The 14,945-nt window shown below is 39.9% G+C and overlaps 1 protein-coding gene across 1 annotated transcript; it reads right to left on the reverse strand.

The window, feature by feature from the left end:
- Positions 1 to 5,085: 5,085 nt before the first annotated feature.
- On the reverse strand, positions 5,086 to 14,945 carry LOC134742049 (NCK-interacting protein with SH3 domain). The gene is made up of 10 exons (XM_063674975.1): positions 14,763 to 14,945; positions 14,482 to 14,666; positions 14,113 to 14,407; positions 13,172 to 13,383; positions 12,236 to 12,469; positions 11,563 to 11,685; positions 10,799 to 10,982; positions 7,785 to 8,006; positions 7,218 to 7,390; positions 5,086 to 6,719 (listed from the first exon to the last, which is right to left on the reverse strand). The coding sequence occupies exons 1-10, from the start codon at positions 14,785 to 14,787 to the stop codon at positions 6,528 to 6,530; spliced, it is 1,845 nt and encodes a 614-aa protein (XP_063531045.1). The 5' UTR covers positions 14,788 to 14,945; the 3' UTR covers positions 5,086 to 6,527.

The raw sequence follows: 14,945 nt of genomic DNA on the forward strand, positions 1-14,945 counted from the left end.
ATTCTTTCCTTTTGTAGATATTGAGTAATTTATCTATTACTTAGATAAAGTTTTATCTATATTCCATTTTGTAAATTTGCATTCCAATGAAGCATTTGATGGGCTTTTGACATTATTTCTGAGAATATACAATCCGTACAAAGACTGCATTCATAAGTAGGTCCTCTTGTATTATATTACAGGATTTGCGATCGTTTATTGCTTGGATAAAGATGTATTTACAAATTTTAAATATTCCAGTTTTTGTGGATCCCTTTGAAATATTGGGGCCAAATTTTGATATTGTTATAGCATCCCCATTTGTACAGTTTCTGTTATGCACCCTTTTAATACAAAACGAAAAAAATGCTACAGTTGAAAAATACTTTCAAATCTTTCGTTTCTAAACGCACCAAGCGAATTAAATGCAGTACCTGCTTATTAATGTAAAACTAGAATTATAATAGTTTCCAAGTTTTCCCACAGGTTGAGTAGTCTCTATAAATTCATTGAAAAAATTGAATTATGTTACTATTGAGTAATTGATAACGATTATTTCGCTTAGTTGCGTTGACGACAGTTATATTGGTTACTATGAATTTTATCACTGTTTTACATTTTGAAATATTTATACGGCAATCGTATGGTACATTAAATACTTGTATTAACTTGTTGTTATTATTTTTCTACCCTAGTCCTGTATATCCTGTGCACATTAAGTTGGAATCTAACATAACGTCATGTGTGGTGAACATGAACAGAATATTAACTATGAACATAAAACGACCCCCGACCCGGCCCCGCCCGGCCCGGCCCGGCCCGGGTGCGTCACCCGTTGACCACGAACGTTGTAAAGGGTTCGAAACGTCGGGATGTATTATAAATTCAATATACGCGATATAATCCGTTTTCATAGTTTTATTTCACAAAACTAATGTTGATTAATTTGTCAACCCCCAACCTCAAGAAACTATGTTACAAATTAAAGGCTAAGTATGTATAGGTACAAACAAAAAGATGCATATTTGATTGATTCTGGGTGTAGTTTTTATATAACAGATACTAACATGATAATTTGAATGTTGAATTCTTAGCACCTTTACATACAAATCTATGCAGGGGGGAGGGGGATACCTTTTCTCTGTAGCTGACTGTACTATTAATGGAACAGGCAGAGCAGAATCTGAATAAAAAATACGAGGATGACAGAACTTCGTCTTTATTTCATAATTTTATTAATTAAGTAAATTAGACCATTTCAATAAAGATTAGATACTTAGAGTGTGATATAATAATTAAATTTGCGCAAGAAAAACTAACGATACAATTCTATGAATATAATATAACTAAATACATTTGATCTTTTGAATAGAATTTGTTGAAACAGAACAAGTACAAGCTCTGAAATGATTGGTCGATATTAATACTAACAACACCATAAGGTTATTTTTGCAAGCTCCTTCGTCACTTTCTTATTTATAATATTAATGTAACACCACTCAAAATTACCAATAAAGAATGTACACGATAAAACCCGGCCACGCATGATATGGTAAATCTTTCAAATGAATGTGAATTTTCAAGCAGCACCTTTTTTAATAATTTGTGGTTATCAAACTACATAATTAAATTGCAAACACAAAATAACATTAGGTTGTCCACTGTCTTCTGTCTTCTGACAGTGTTTACCAAATTATCCTGTTAAAAACATTTTTTTATTTTTTATTAGATAAAGATAAGCCAACATATACCTTATTAAATTATCTTTTCACAATAACTAACATTTTTCTAAATGTATTCAGATTGAGATAGTTCTGATGTGTTTTAATTATGGTGAATTCAACTTTTTGACAAAAAACTGCCTCCCATACAAAACCGACTTTCAGTGCTTGGAGTAGAAAGTCTTCCTCAAGTAGAAAAGAGTTTCAAAAAATCATTTTTTTGGTAAGATGACATCCTAATGTGCATAAAACAGCTTGCAAAAAAATTAACACAATTGTGGCTTTGTAGCAAGAAGCGAGTGAAGATTATCAAAAAACCCTGGACAAAAAATTAAACATATGTTGGAATATATTCGGCGAAAACTCACACACGCCCATACATTGTAATATGATTGAATTTTTATTATATAGAACTATATATACAGATTATTAAAATAACTGCTTGAAAAAAAAACTATCCATCCATCCATTCCATTCGGTAAAAATATGTATATACCAGATCATGCATGGCCGGGTTTTATCGTGTAGTCTTTAACATAACGTACGCAACTACGAGTATTAATCAATATTAATGAATCTTTCCAAAACGAACGACAAATGAAAATAGTTAAACGAAACCTAAAATTAAAATTGCCATCGAACATTTAAGAACAGTCGATGTTATAGATAGACATTCAGATTCCTCACTGTTTTTTCTAACAAATGGTGTCGAAAAATTACCTTGGTACTTGATATGAACGTGTAACCGAAAGTAACTTAGCGAAGGTAACTTGTAAAAATAGATCTTGATCACAGAAAATTTATATTTTTTGTCAGTTGATTCTGTCGGCTTCACATACATAATTTTTTTTAGCAGCCACGCCGTAAATTAACCTTATAAATACACTAAAATATACATACTTTCTACTAAAATTTGGCTTCACATTTGAGCACCTTTTAAAAACATGTAATAAATCGGTTATGTTTGAATGAATTGGAAATACAAGAAAATTAACTAGGTACTTTTAACCGATAAAAATTTAAATAACGCAAAAAAGCGATATTTTTGAATTATTACTTAATAGGTACTAATAGAAATACTTAACAACCATTAACTGGTACTTAAATAAAAACTAAGGCCAGGATTACACTAGTAAGTTTTACTTACGTAGGTAGGGACAAAGCTATTTGCTAGAATGAGATAACGATATTCATATCTCATTCTGTAGTATAGCTGTGTCCCTACTAACGTAAGTAAAACTTACAAGTGTTTGTAGTAATATCAAATTCGCATCTGAAAAATCTATCTGAAAGGAAAATCTAAAGGTGTCTCTCTGTACGCTATTGATTAACACTTTCGTTGCCTTACAATATTGAAGAGCTTGTACAGCTTGAGAAAATGACAAATAAATGGAATGTATAGGTACTAAGGAAGAAAAGCGGACACATTTTAAATCATCGGTTGTGCTCAAGAAAATTAATTTAATTAATTGTGTATTGAACTAACCATTCATCATGCCTTATCAGTTAAATGTAGAATACATAGCTAACTAATAAATCTATTTCTTTTCTTATATGATCTTTTAAGACGGGTAATTTGAAAGTGTTAACAATAATGAGTCTGCTAATAGTGCTTTGCTAAAATGAAGGAAACATTTTAAATGTAAGATAGAGAGCTGCAATGTGTTCTTCTATATTTATATCATATCGTATGAGTCGTGTATAAGTACCTAAATTAACAATGACTAGCTAAAATATTGCTTTAAGAACAAATTAAATTATTTTCTATGAAAATATTTTAATTTGTGTATTTCAGGTCAAAATATTGCTTCTTTGTTTTATGTTAAGTACATCACTTAAATATATAAAATAAATGTGTTAAATATAATATGGCATCACTAGGAAAGATAAATGAATGGATGGGTACTTTTCTGAAACTGCTATTTTAAGGATATTGTATAACCACAGCAGGAATTAATTTATTTCAAATATAAATCCAAACATTTGTTTCCTTACTATAATCTATTCGTTTGAAAACAATCATAAGATACGGTAATCGTCTATTGCGACGATTAATGAAGTGCCAGAATAGAAGTTCTATAATAACGCTCTGACTTTTTACATATCCAAAAATGTTGTACCTGATATAAGTACCTTTAAAACGGGTTACCCTCATCTGGCAGAATATCATTTGTCAGAAATACACTTCGCATAACACGCATCGCAGAAAACCTTTAGTCGAATGATACTTTCGCATAAATATATACTTGCCACAATAGTCATTTCGCATAATATTCATTTGGCAGAATTTTCTAAGTGGGTTAGGTTAGGGTTTTCTGCCAAATAATATTATGCAAAAAGAAATTCTGCAAAGTAATATTATGCGAAAAGCAGTATGCGAAAGGTAGTCTGCCAAACGACATTTCTGCCAAGTAACATTATGCAATACAAAAATATGTCAAAAAACTTTCTGCAACCTTTAAAATATTATATATAACTTATTCAAAACAAATGCTTTAATAAGGTAAAATACGTAAATAGAGAGTTAATATAACGACTTTTGAATAAATCATTGAAAGAAAATAATTGTTAAGCTATCTTAGGAACAGTAAAAAAACTGTAGGTAAGTATTTACTGAATTCTCTAAGTCTTACTAACGTTATGCTTAAAATTAAATAATATAAAAATTCTTAGGCCAGTAGTGTTACGGTGTTTCTGGTTGAGCTACTACCGGTGCGACTATTTGTGGTTGGACAGTTTTAAAGCATTTTCTTAATTGACATACCAATATTGTACAACATAATAATCACGATTCACGACACGAAATCAACTCTTTGGTGACAGTATGGCTTGGACTTTGAAGGGTACTAATAGTCTGTTTTTTTATTCCGTAGACTAAAATGACAACCACAAATGTCAAACGTAGAAATAATGGGACCAGCTTAAAACAGTGCTGATCTTTGATTTCGGTTTGTAAATAAGCGATAAATATTAAATTAATTTTAGAATCAAAATAAACAATAAATGAAATCTACTTGCTTTACATTATAGGAAATAAACAATAAATAAAATCTACTCTCTACTAATCTTTTTTTTTTTTTTTTAATACCACGTCGGTGGCAATCAAGCATACGGCCCGCCTGATGGTAAGCAGTTACCGTAGCCTATGAACGCCTGCAACACCGGAGATATTACACGCGCGTTGCCGACCCTTTAAAAACCTGTACACTCCTTTTTTGAAGAACCCCATACTGTAGCCCCTCGGGAAACTCAAACATTAAAAAAACCGGCCAAGTGAGAGTCGGACTCGCGCACCGAGGGTTCCGTACTTTTTAGTATTTGTTATAGCGGCAACAGAAATACATCATCTGTGAAAATTTCAACTGTCTAGCTGTCACGGTTCATGAGATACAACCTGGTGACAGACAGACGGACAGACGGACAGCGGAGTCTTAGTAATAGGGTCCTGTTTTTACCCTTTGGGTACGGAACCCTAAAAATGACATTGAAGTATCGCCGACCTGACGCAATGCCATTTTGGTATTTTTGGTTTACGTATTCGACATTCGTTACTTTACTCGTATAGTGATCGGTATTCAGTGCGTTTTCTCTCGTCTTCATCAACAAATATATGTAACTCCCAATAGTTTTTTTTCGGTTAGTACCGGTTGTAGCACATCACTATTTATAAGACGTAAAAAACTAGCAACACATGAAATGTCATGTCTACGGAATAAAAAAACAGACTTTAGTTACCTACCTCTAATGTTCGAAAAGCACAGATACCTTTCAGAAATAGTTATTTAAGCAACGACTTAGAATATATGTATCTATAATTTAGTTGACAGTGATTTACCGATTTTTAATAATTTAACGATAATAATTATATATACTGTTCATATTGTCACAAAGAAACACAGTTTTTTTTAACTATTTGCCATTGTAATATCATAATATTTACGTATCTATTACATTTTGTTCACTTTATTTAGACCAGCAAATCACACATACACGCACACGCACATTTATAACATCATTAGACATAAATTTAGAAATATAACAAGGTTAAATTAACGTTTTATTTGTATAGACACTTTTGATACCAAAAAATACTGGAATAGAGATTTTCGTTTTCTATTTAAATTCAATTTAACTGTAATTAAATCGTAACAGTTATTTAAAGGTAATAACATTTTTTTATGATCTACTTCTTACGCTCTCCACATGCACAATATTTTTAAAACATATAGTAAAACTCTAACAAGAGTACGTGATAGTGAACGTTTCATGAGTATCTAAGGATATAGGTACTTATAAATAATATCGATTATTGTTAACCAGTTACGTAATTAGGAATTTTGTCTTTATTCATCATTCAGCTAACAGACATGTACATGTACCATTGTCGTGCGCTGAATGCCATTCTCCTATGTTCAGAAGGAATGCCAGGAATGGTTTCGTTTTTAGTCCCCGTCTGTCCGTTGTCTGACATTTTGCCCTGTATTTTTGGTTTTAAGTCGAGTAAAAATATCCTAATAGAATAAGCTTTAGTGCGTTCAAGTATAGAGGTAAGAGATAACAATCAAAAGTGCATTTACTTTCCCCATTTTAAATTGGCAAAAGTAACGCCATCATTTTCTATCTAGCTCTAGCGATTCCTTATTAAGTTTCTAATGTTCAATGCATTGGGAATGTACTGGCTATTCTAGAAGATAAAGAAGCAGAAACCATTCACGTCCGCCGTCATAAAAACGTGTTGGAATTGGAACACATCGCTTAGGCCCGTCTCCGCGACCCCGCAGGGACCGTTCAAGGTATGTTCAGTACCAGGAGTTGTCGGTACTAACCTTAGGCCTTGAAGTATTGCGGGAACTCGTTGGAGATGGCCCTCACGAGGGCCTGGTCGTCCCGGCTGCAGTCTCCTTCCTCGCAGAAGATGCGGGCGAAGCAGCGGAGCAGGTCGTCCCGGCGGTGGAGGTGGGAACCGTAGTCGGTGTTGCGGATGATGCCTTGGAGGATCTTTAGGTATTCTTGACGCCCCTGAAAGGAAATATGGGAAAATATTGCAACTGAACTTCTAAATCTTAAGTTATTAAAATTAAAATCAATTGTAGAAGCGCTTTATAGTCTCCCATACTCCAAAACAGCAAATGGTCAACTTGTTCGACGGAACTTTTGGAGCGTTTTAAAGTTTTAGTTACTTTCCTCCCGGCGACAGATCGGTCAAAGTAAGTTACGCCGTGGGTGTAAAAGTGTTCGGCGGTCGTCTTGCTCGAAAAACAGTTCAAAGAACTCTTTCAACCTTATTAACATGGGGTATTAAAAGGTTATGTTCGAAAAAATTACTTCCAGCTTTGTCATGCGAACAGCTTAGGAGTGGAACTCACTTCACTCACACTCCTATTCCACTATAACTTAAATCTTTTCAAATCGACAGTGAATATCTCTCTTTGGTAAGCATGCCCTATCCTAGACCGCGTCATCACTTACCTACCATTAGGTGAAATTGTGGAATAAATAAAAATAAATTAAATTTACCGTTTCTCCAGGTGACAAGTCAGCTAGCTGTCTCACGATGATATCGATGGCTACTTTGACGTCGTTGGTGTAGAAGTGTTCAGCGGTCTTTTTGCGTGAGAACAGGTCGATAACCAGCTTCAGAACCGAGTGCGCTGGGGCCGGCTCATGGTCGAATATGTGGACTGGGTCGTCTGGAAACAGGGATTATTAATATATTATACAATGAGAAATCCTGATAGATTTTAAAATATAAGGTGACACGTTCTATGCTTTCCTCTTTAAAATTTTCGTTTTTTTTATTGATGGCCTAAATAAAGTCAGTTAATTTTTTTCTGAAATATACCAGTACCGTCATATGGGGTAACTGGGGGCAGAAGGGATAACATTAGACAAAGGAAATATTCCCCAATTATATTAAATATAATTACACTGCAGTCAGCCACGTAAATTCTACGTGGCTGACTGCAGTGTACTTATTACAATCATTGAATCGATAAACTGTGCTAACATTGTCGACTGGCTGACGGGACAGAATAACAAAATAAAAAAGTTGATCCACTCATATAATTACATGTACGAGCATACCTTCACGGTTAAGCAGCAACAGCACCTTTTCACAGAAGGTCTTGGCATTGTCCCTACTCTCCAGCGCGTTGAGCAGCAGATTATCCAACGGAGTATCGAACTGCAGATTGTAGGCCAGGAGCAGTGTCAGGAACAGATCCGGTATTTGCTCGTCCACGTCCGTCTCTGGCGGGTTCTCGATCAGCTCTAGGAGGAATTCGGCGAATTCTACGCCGAGTATTTCTGTAAATACAGAATAAAGGTTTGCTGTAATTGGAGAAATATGTGGAATAACTCGAACTTCGTTAAGACGAAACCCTCATTAACAGGAAATAAAATGCTATTACAATAAAAATATCTTTATACCAAACTCAAACGACAAATTAAATGCAAAAATCTAAATCTTTTCAAACGAGGTTTTCCTACTCGAAGATAGTACACGTTCTCTGATGAGGATGAGGTTCGCGTGGATTTAGGCTCGCTCCCTGAGGATTCCTAGACAGCGGAGAACGTGCGAGCTCGGCTTACCAGACCTGGGGCTACCTCAGCGTTTACACCCCCTGGCACTTACTAAAATAACCGACTAAATTGACTTGGTATCACATTACATCTCAAAACTTTTTGTAGTAGAAGAATTGCGTTGCGAGACTTGCGTCTTTTTACATGCAATGTTTTTGATGGGATAACGTATTTACCGAAGTGTGTGACGGGCAGCTTGTCGGCCATAGACAGCACCATGGACAGCAGCAGCGCGGAGTGCGACAGGCGGCTCACGGCGCGCGGGTTGTCGCGCATGTCGCGCGCGATCTCGGGCGGCAGCTGCGACAGTTCTACTGTTGCTAGTGTAGTACTGTTCTAGCTAGAGCCAAGCACTTATATAACGTATTTACCGAAGTGTGTGACGGGCAGTTTGTCGGCCATAGACAGCACCATGGACAGCAGCAGCGCGGAGTGCGACAGGCGGCTCACGGCGCGCGGGTTGTCGCGCATGTCGCGCGCGATCTCGGGCGGCAGCTGCGACAGTTCTACTGTTGCTAGTGTAGTACTGTTCTAGCTAGAGCCAAGCACTTATATAACGTATTTACCGAAGTGTGTGACGGGCAGTTTGTCGGCCATAGACAGCACCATGGACAGCAGCAGCGCGGAGTGCGACAGGCGGCTCACGGCGCGCGGGTTGTCGCGCATGTCGCGCGCGATCTCGGGCGGCAGCTGCGACAGTTCTACTGTTGCTAGTGTAGTACAGTTCTAGCTAGAGCCAAGCACTTATATAACGTATTTACCGAAGTGTGTGACGGGCAGTTTGTCGGCCATAGACAGCACCATGGACAGCAGCAGCGCGGAGTGCGACAGGCGGCTCACGGCGCGCGGGTTGTCGCGCATGTCGCGCGCGATCTCGGGCGGCAGCTGCGACAGTTCTACTGTTGCTAGTGTAGTACTGTTCTAGCTAGAGCCAAGCACTTATATAACGTATTTACCGAAGTGTGTGACGGGCAGTTTGTCGGCCATAGACAGCACCATGGACAGCAGCAGCGCGGAGTGCGACAGGCGGCTCACGGCGCGCGGGTTGTCGCGCATGTCGCGCGCGATCTCGGGCGGCAGCTGCGACAGTTCTACTGTTGCTAGTGTAGTACAGTTCTAGCTAGAGCCAAGCACTTATATAACGTATTTACCGAAGTGTGTGACGGGCAGTTTGTCGGCCATAGACAGCACCATGGACAGCAGCAGCGCGGAGTGCGACAGGCGGCTCACGGCGCGCGGGTTGTCGCGCATGTCGCGCGCGATCTCGGGCGGCAGCTGCGACAGTTCTACTGTTGCTAGTGTAGTACAGTTCTAGCTAGAGCCAAGCACTTATATAACGTATTTACCGAAGTGTGTGACGGGCAGTTTGTCGGCCATAGACAGCACCATGGACAGCAGCAGCGCGGAGTGCGACAGGCGGCTCACGGCGCGCGGGTTGTCGCGCATGTCGCGCGCGATCTCGGGCGGCAGCTGCGACAGTTCTACTGTTGCTAGTGTAGTACAGTTCTAGCTAGAGCCAAGCACTTATATAACGTATTTACCGAAGTGTGTGACGGGCAGTTTGTCGGCCATAGACAGCACCATGGACAGCAGCAGCGCGGAGTGCGACAGGCGGCTCACGGCGCGCGGGTTGTCGCGCATGTCGCGCGCGATCTCGGGCGGCAGCTGCGACAGTTCTACTGTTGCTAGTGTAGTACAGTTCTAGCTAGAGCCAAGCACTTATATAACGTATTTACCGAAGTGTGTGACGGGCAGTTTGTCGGCCATAGACAGCACCATGGACAGCAGCAGCGCGGAGTGCGACAGGCGGCTCACGGCGCGCGGGTTGTCGCGCATGTCGCGCGCGATCTCGGGCGGCAGCTGCGACAGTTCTACTGTTGCTAGTGTAGTACAGTTCTAGCTAGAGCCAAGCACTTATATAACGTATTTACCGAAGTGTGTGACGGGCAGTTTGTCGGCCATAGACAGCACCATGGACAGCAGCAGCGCGGAGTGCGACAGGCGGCTCACGGCGCGCGGGTTGTCGCGCATGTCGCGCGCGATCTCGGGCGGCAGCTGCGACAGTTCTACTGTTGCTAGTGTAGTACAGTTCTAGCTAGAGCCAAGCACTTATATAACGTATTTACCGAAGTGTGTGACGGGCAGTTTGTCGGCCATAGACAGCACCATGGACAGCAGCAGCGCGGAGTGCGACAGGCGGCTCACGGCGCGCGGGTTGTCGCGCATGTCGCGCGCGATCTCGGGCGGCAGCTGCGACAGTTCTACTGTTGCTAGTGTAGTACAGTTCTAGCTAGAGCCAAGCACTTATATAACGTATTTACCGAAGTGTGTGACGGGCAGTTTGTCGGCCATAGACAGCACCATGGACAGCAGCAGCGCGGAGTGCGACAGGCGGCTCACGGCGCGCGGGTTGTCGCGCATGTCGCGCGCGATCTCGGGCGGCAGCTGCGACAGTTCTACTGTTGCTAGTGTAGTACAGTTCTAGCTAGAGCCAAGCACTTATATAACGTATTTACCGAAGTGTGTGACGGGCAGCTTGTCGGCCATAGACAGCACCATGGACAGCAGCAGCGCGGAGTGCGACAGGCGGCTCACGGCGCGCGGGTTGTCGCGCATGTCGCGCGCGATCTCGGGCGGCAGCTGCGACAGCGCCAGGGTGGCCAGCGCGGTGCGCTCTAAGCCGCACATTACACCGAACGCCTAAAAGGAAATAGGTACCTGTACATTAATATAAACACAGATACTAGTACGCCGATGAACTAGAATAATTTCACCTGTACATGGACGCGCAAAATAGCTGCCACTATTTTAATTTGTAAAAGCCTTGAAAGCGTGTCATATATTTTTAACAGCTTTATGAATTTAATCTTTATTACACAATACAAGGTTTATAGGTCTATAAATAAATAAATTTGTAGCTATTAGCCAAGTTGCTCATATGTTTATTGCTCACACTGTTTCTCAATAAATAAAAATAAAATATAAAAACCGGCCAAGTGCGAGTCGGACTCGCGCACCGTTGTTATAGCGGCAACAGAAATACATCATCTTTTTCAAATGTCTATCACGGTTCATGAGATACAGCCTGGAGACAGACAGACGGACAGGCGGACAGCGGAGTCTTAGTAATAGGGTCCCGTTTTTACCCTTTGGGTACGGAACCCTAAAAAAAGATGGTACACATGGCGGACTTAATGCCTTAAGGCATTCTCTACCAGTCAACCAACGGGCTAAACCAGAAATTTGCAGTACTGTTATAGTTTCTAGTTAGTGTTAATACCTGCAGCAGAAGTTGTCTGAGCGGCCATCGCGTCTCCATCTGATAATACTGCACCAGAGTAGTCACATAAGCGTATTTGTGGCTGCTCAGTACGTGTTGCGATATATTTACATCCGCGTTAGACTGAAACAAACAAGACAATCATTATAAGTATATTTGACTTTTGAACATTGCAAATGTTTATCAGATCGTTTTTGCGGGGGAGAGTGTAATTCGGATATATTTGCGACAGTTATAAAGACGAAAGGCAGTGATGTTAAAAGATGCAGGAGCTTGCGTATGGTATCAAATTTTCGAAAATCAGTCGGCAACTTTGTTTGAAAAATCTAAAATGGTGGAACAAAACGGCAACATTAAAAAGAAAAGAGCTATTTTCTACCGTTTGAAAAAAGGAATTTAGGAATCGGTCGAAAACCGTGTGGGCTGGGCAGGAGCCCGTTTCATTGAAGAATTATCGTAAATCTATATAGTAGAGTTCCTAACGCCTTCAGAAATTATTAATGATGGCCGTTAGTGTACATTAGTATACTACATGTCACTGATGCTGCAACATAGCTTAATACAAAACAATTTATTTTTTAACTACCAACCGCTATGACCTCGACTTCCTAAAAAACTGACCGGATACGAATTAAACTGCGACACTCAAGTCGGCTAGTTAAGAAATACCAACCATAACGGATATCAACTCGAGTAGCTGCGTTTGTATATCGTGCGCGTCGTCGTGCAGCGCCCAGCCGCGCTGCTGCGCGTCGTTGGCCGCCTTGGACAGCGCGTTGAGCGCCGTTAGCATCCGCAGCGCGTCCGGCGCCGCGTCCATGGCGTTTCGGGGGCATGTTATATTGCTATTTGCTTCTCGGAGAAGCGCGTCGATTATTGAACGCGCAGCGCCACCGGGTAGGAACTCCTGGAAATAATCATAATGATACCGGTGTTTAGGTGTATTCCCATCTGTGCCCGCCTCACGTGATGGGAATGATTTGTATGTAGAATAATGTAAACAAAACTTATATTGACCGGGATATGGACCGTGATTATGAAAATAAATGTGAATCATTCAAAACTGTTCATGTAAACAAAGCAATTTGCCTCCATTAATTTGTAATCTTGGACTGTCTATTATTCATTATTCTATTTATTGACAACATGCAACATTCATAAATTCAGGTCAGGCTGATTGTAATGAACTTTGATAAAAGATAGTGTGAAGTCAATGGCCCTAAGTCTGCTTCTTGTTTGATTAGTTTTGTAAACCGATCATCTCAACAGTTGAGATGATTGATCGGCGATTGGCCCGTCACACCTGATGGGAAGTGAAGACAGGGCCTAACATGGTGCTCACCGGTTCAGTAACAGCCTATTCACTTGCTTTAAAGAGACCGAGGTCATATGGAGCATATAATGTACTTGCTCAAGTAAATTTAAAATATGTGCAAAAATTTACTTCTATGGATGAATATGGACTGTTGTATTATAAAATGGTGTAGGATGCAACTCATCAATGCCGATCAAGGAGAAGGTATTATAAGTGGTGACCTTGCACTCTTTGTCAATGCCTCATAATGCAGTATCTGTGTAGTCTGTGATGTAAAATAATGTCGTAACTTACCCTCAAGGATATAAGGACAGTCTCTACGGCCACCTTAGACATCTCGTGACTGAGCTGCGTCTCCTTACGGACAGACTGAACTATGTCATATATGGCGTTAGGTTTGATGCTCTCACTGCTATCCTGACTGTCATCCTGGTTGTCTGTGTCTGAGGATAACTGGATCGAGGAGGTTTTGGTAATGCCGGTTTTCTTGCTATTATCATCATTATCTGTAAAAAAACATTTTTCATTTTCATGACAGACCATGTGAATTTAATAAAACCAGCCAAGTGCGAGCCGGACTCTCGAAATCACGTTTGTTGTTAGGGGCCCCATTTAAATACTTATTTGAGTCTGTTTTTAGTATTTGTTGTTATAGCGGCAACAGAAATACATCATCTGTGAAAATTTCACAGTTCATGAGATACAGCCTGGTGGCAGACAGACCGACAGATGGACAGTCCCGTTTTTACCCTATGTGAGTAACAGGAATCAGCTGGGATTCCCCTATTAGGTGTTGAATTACTTTCCAAATTTTTAGGGTTCCATACCCAAAGGGTAAAAACGGGACCCTATTACTAAGACTCCGCTGTCTGTCTGTCCATCCGTCTGTCACCAGGCTGTATCTCATGTATAGCTAGACAGTTTAAATTTTCACAGATGATGTATTTCTGTTGCCACTATAACAACAAATACTAAAAACAGAATAAAAATAAATATTTAAGTGGTGCTCGCATACAACAAATGTGATTTTGCAGGCACAACTCGAACTTGGCCGGTTTTTTTTTAGGTACTGTTCAGTGTCAAGAAAAACTGGGACAATCTCTTTCATTTTTTTATAATTTATTGTTTTAAGGACTTTTTCAAACTTTATACATTTTACTTATCTGCCTTTTCATAATTGTAATCTATTTATATCAATGACAATAATTCTGTACAACAACAAAAAAATTACTCACCAACCACAGATTTAGGTGAAGAACTATCTCTTTCCTCACTAATATATTGCTGAGACACAACGGGCCTCAAGTCAAAAGATGGAGAGACACCATTAGGAGGTGTAGCATCATCCAGGCGTGGTGGAGGCTTGGGTGCTGGAGGCTTCTTGTTCTGTGGCCTTGTTAATATCTGCAGCTGCTTCTTTTTTTCACTCAACCTAGCTAACAACTCCTTCTTCTGCTCCGACATGGTATTATCCTCATTCAAAGATTTAATGCAACTACTAAGGAACGCAAGAAAGAACTCCGGCTCCACCTAAAAGTGAACACACACTGAATTACTGATGTAATTGTACTCTAATTACAAAACATAATAGGAACGGGCCAGACCTTGACTGTAGCGACGTAATTGGAGGGCACGAAGCCGACTTGACCTTTTCTATTAACGACATGCCACCAGTTCCTCTGCTTCACGTTCTGTTGTTGCAGATAGAAAAATTCGCCCTCCGTAAAACTCAAGGTTTTCGCCAACGTCGCTTCGAAGTCATACAACGCTTGGAGCATCTCATTGTCCTCTGTAAACCATTTTACAATGATGTATATCTCAAATTACTGTAATCCACACCTAGCAGGATAGATCATCCTAAAAATAAACAAAATAAAAATCTTACCGAAGCCGTTTTGGCTGTCACCCATTCTGTTTATACTTTTATTCCTGTTATAGTAAATTTGTACTGAGTTTTCAGTATTTCAGTGAGGTTTTTGGCATTATTTTTATTTGCAAATTTAAATAATGCAACTTGCAAGAACCATCAACAAATCAATTTCATTCGCGATTTGACAGTTTCTGGGCT

The sequence above is a fragment of the Cydia strobilella genome, chromosome 6 (genome assembly GCF_947568885.1).
Source record: "Cydia strobilella chromosome 6, ilCydStro3.1, whole genome shotgun sequence".
Taxonomy (NCBI): domain Eukaryota; kingdom Metazoa; phylum Arthropoda; class Insecta; order Lepidoptera; family Tortricidae; genus Cydia; species Cydia strobilella.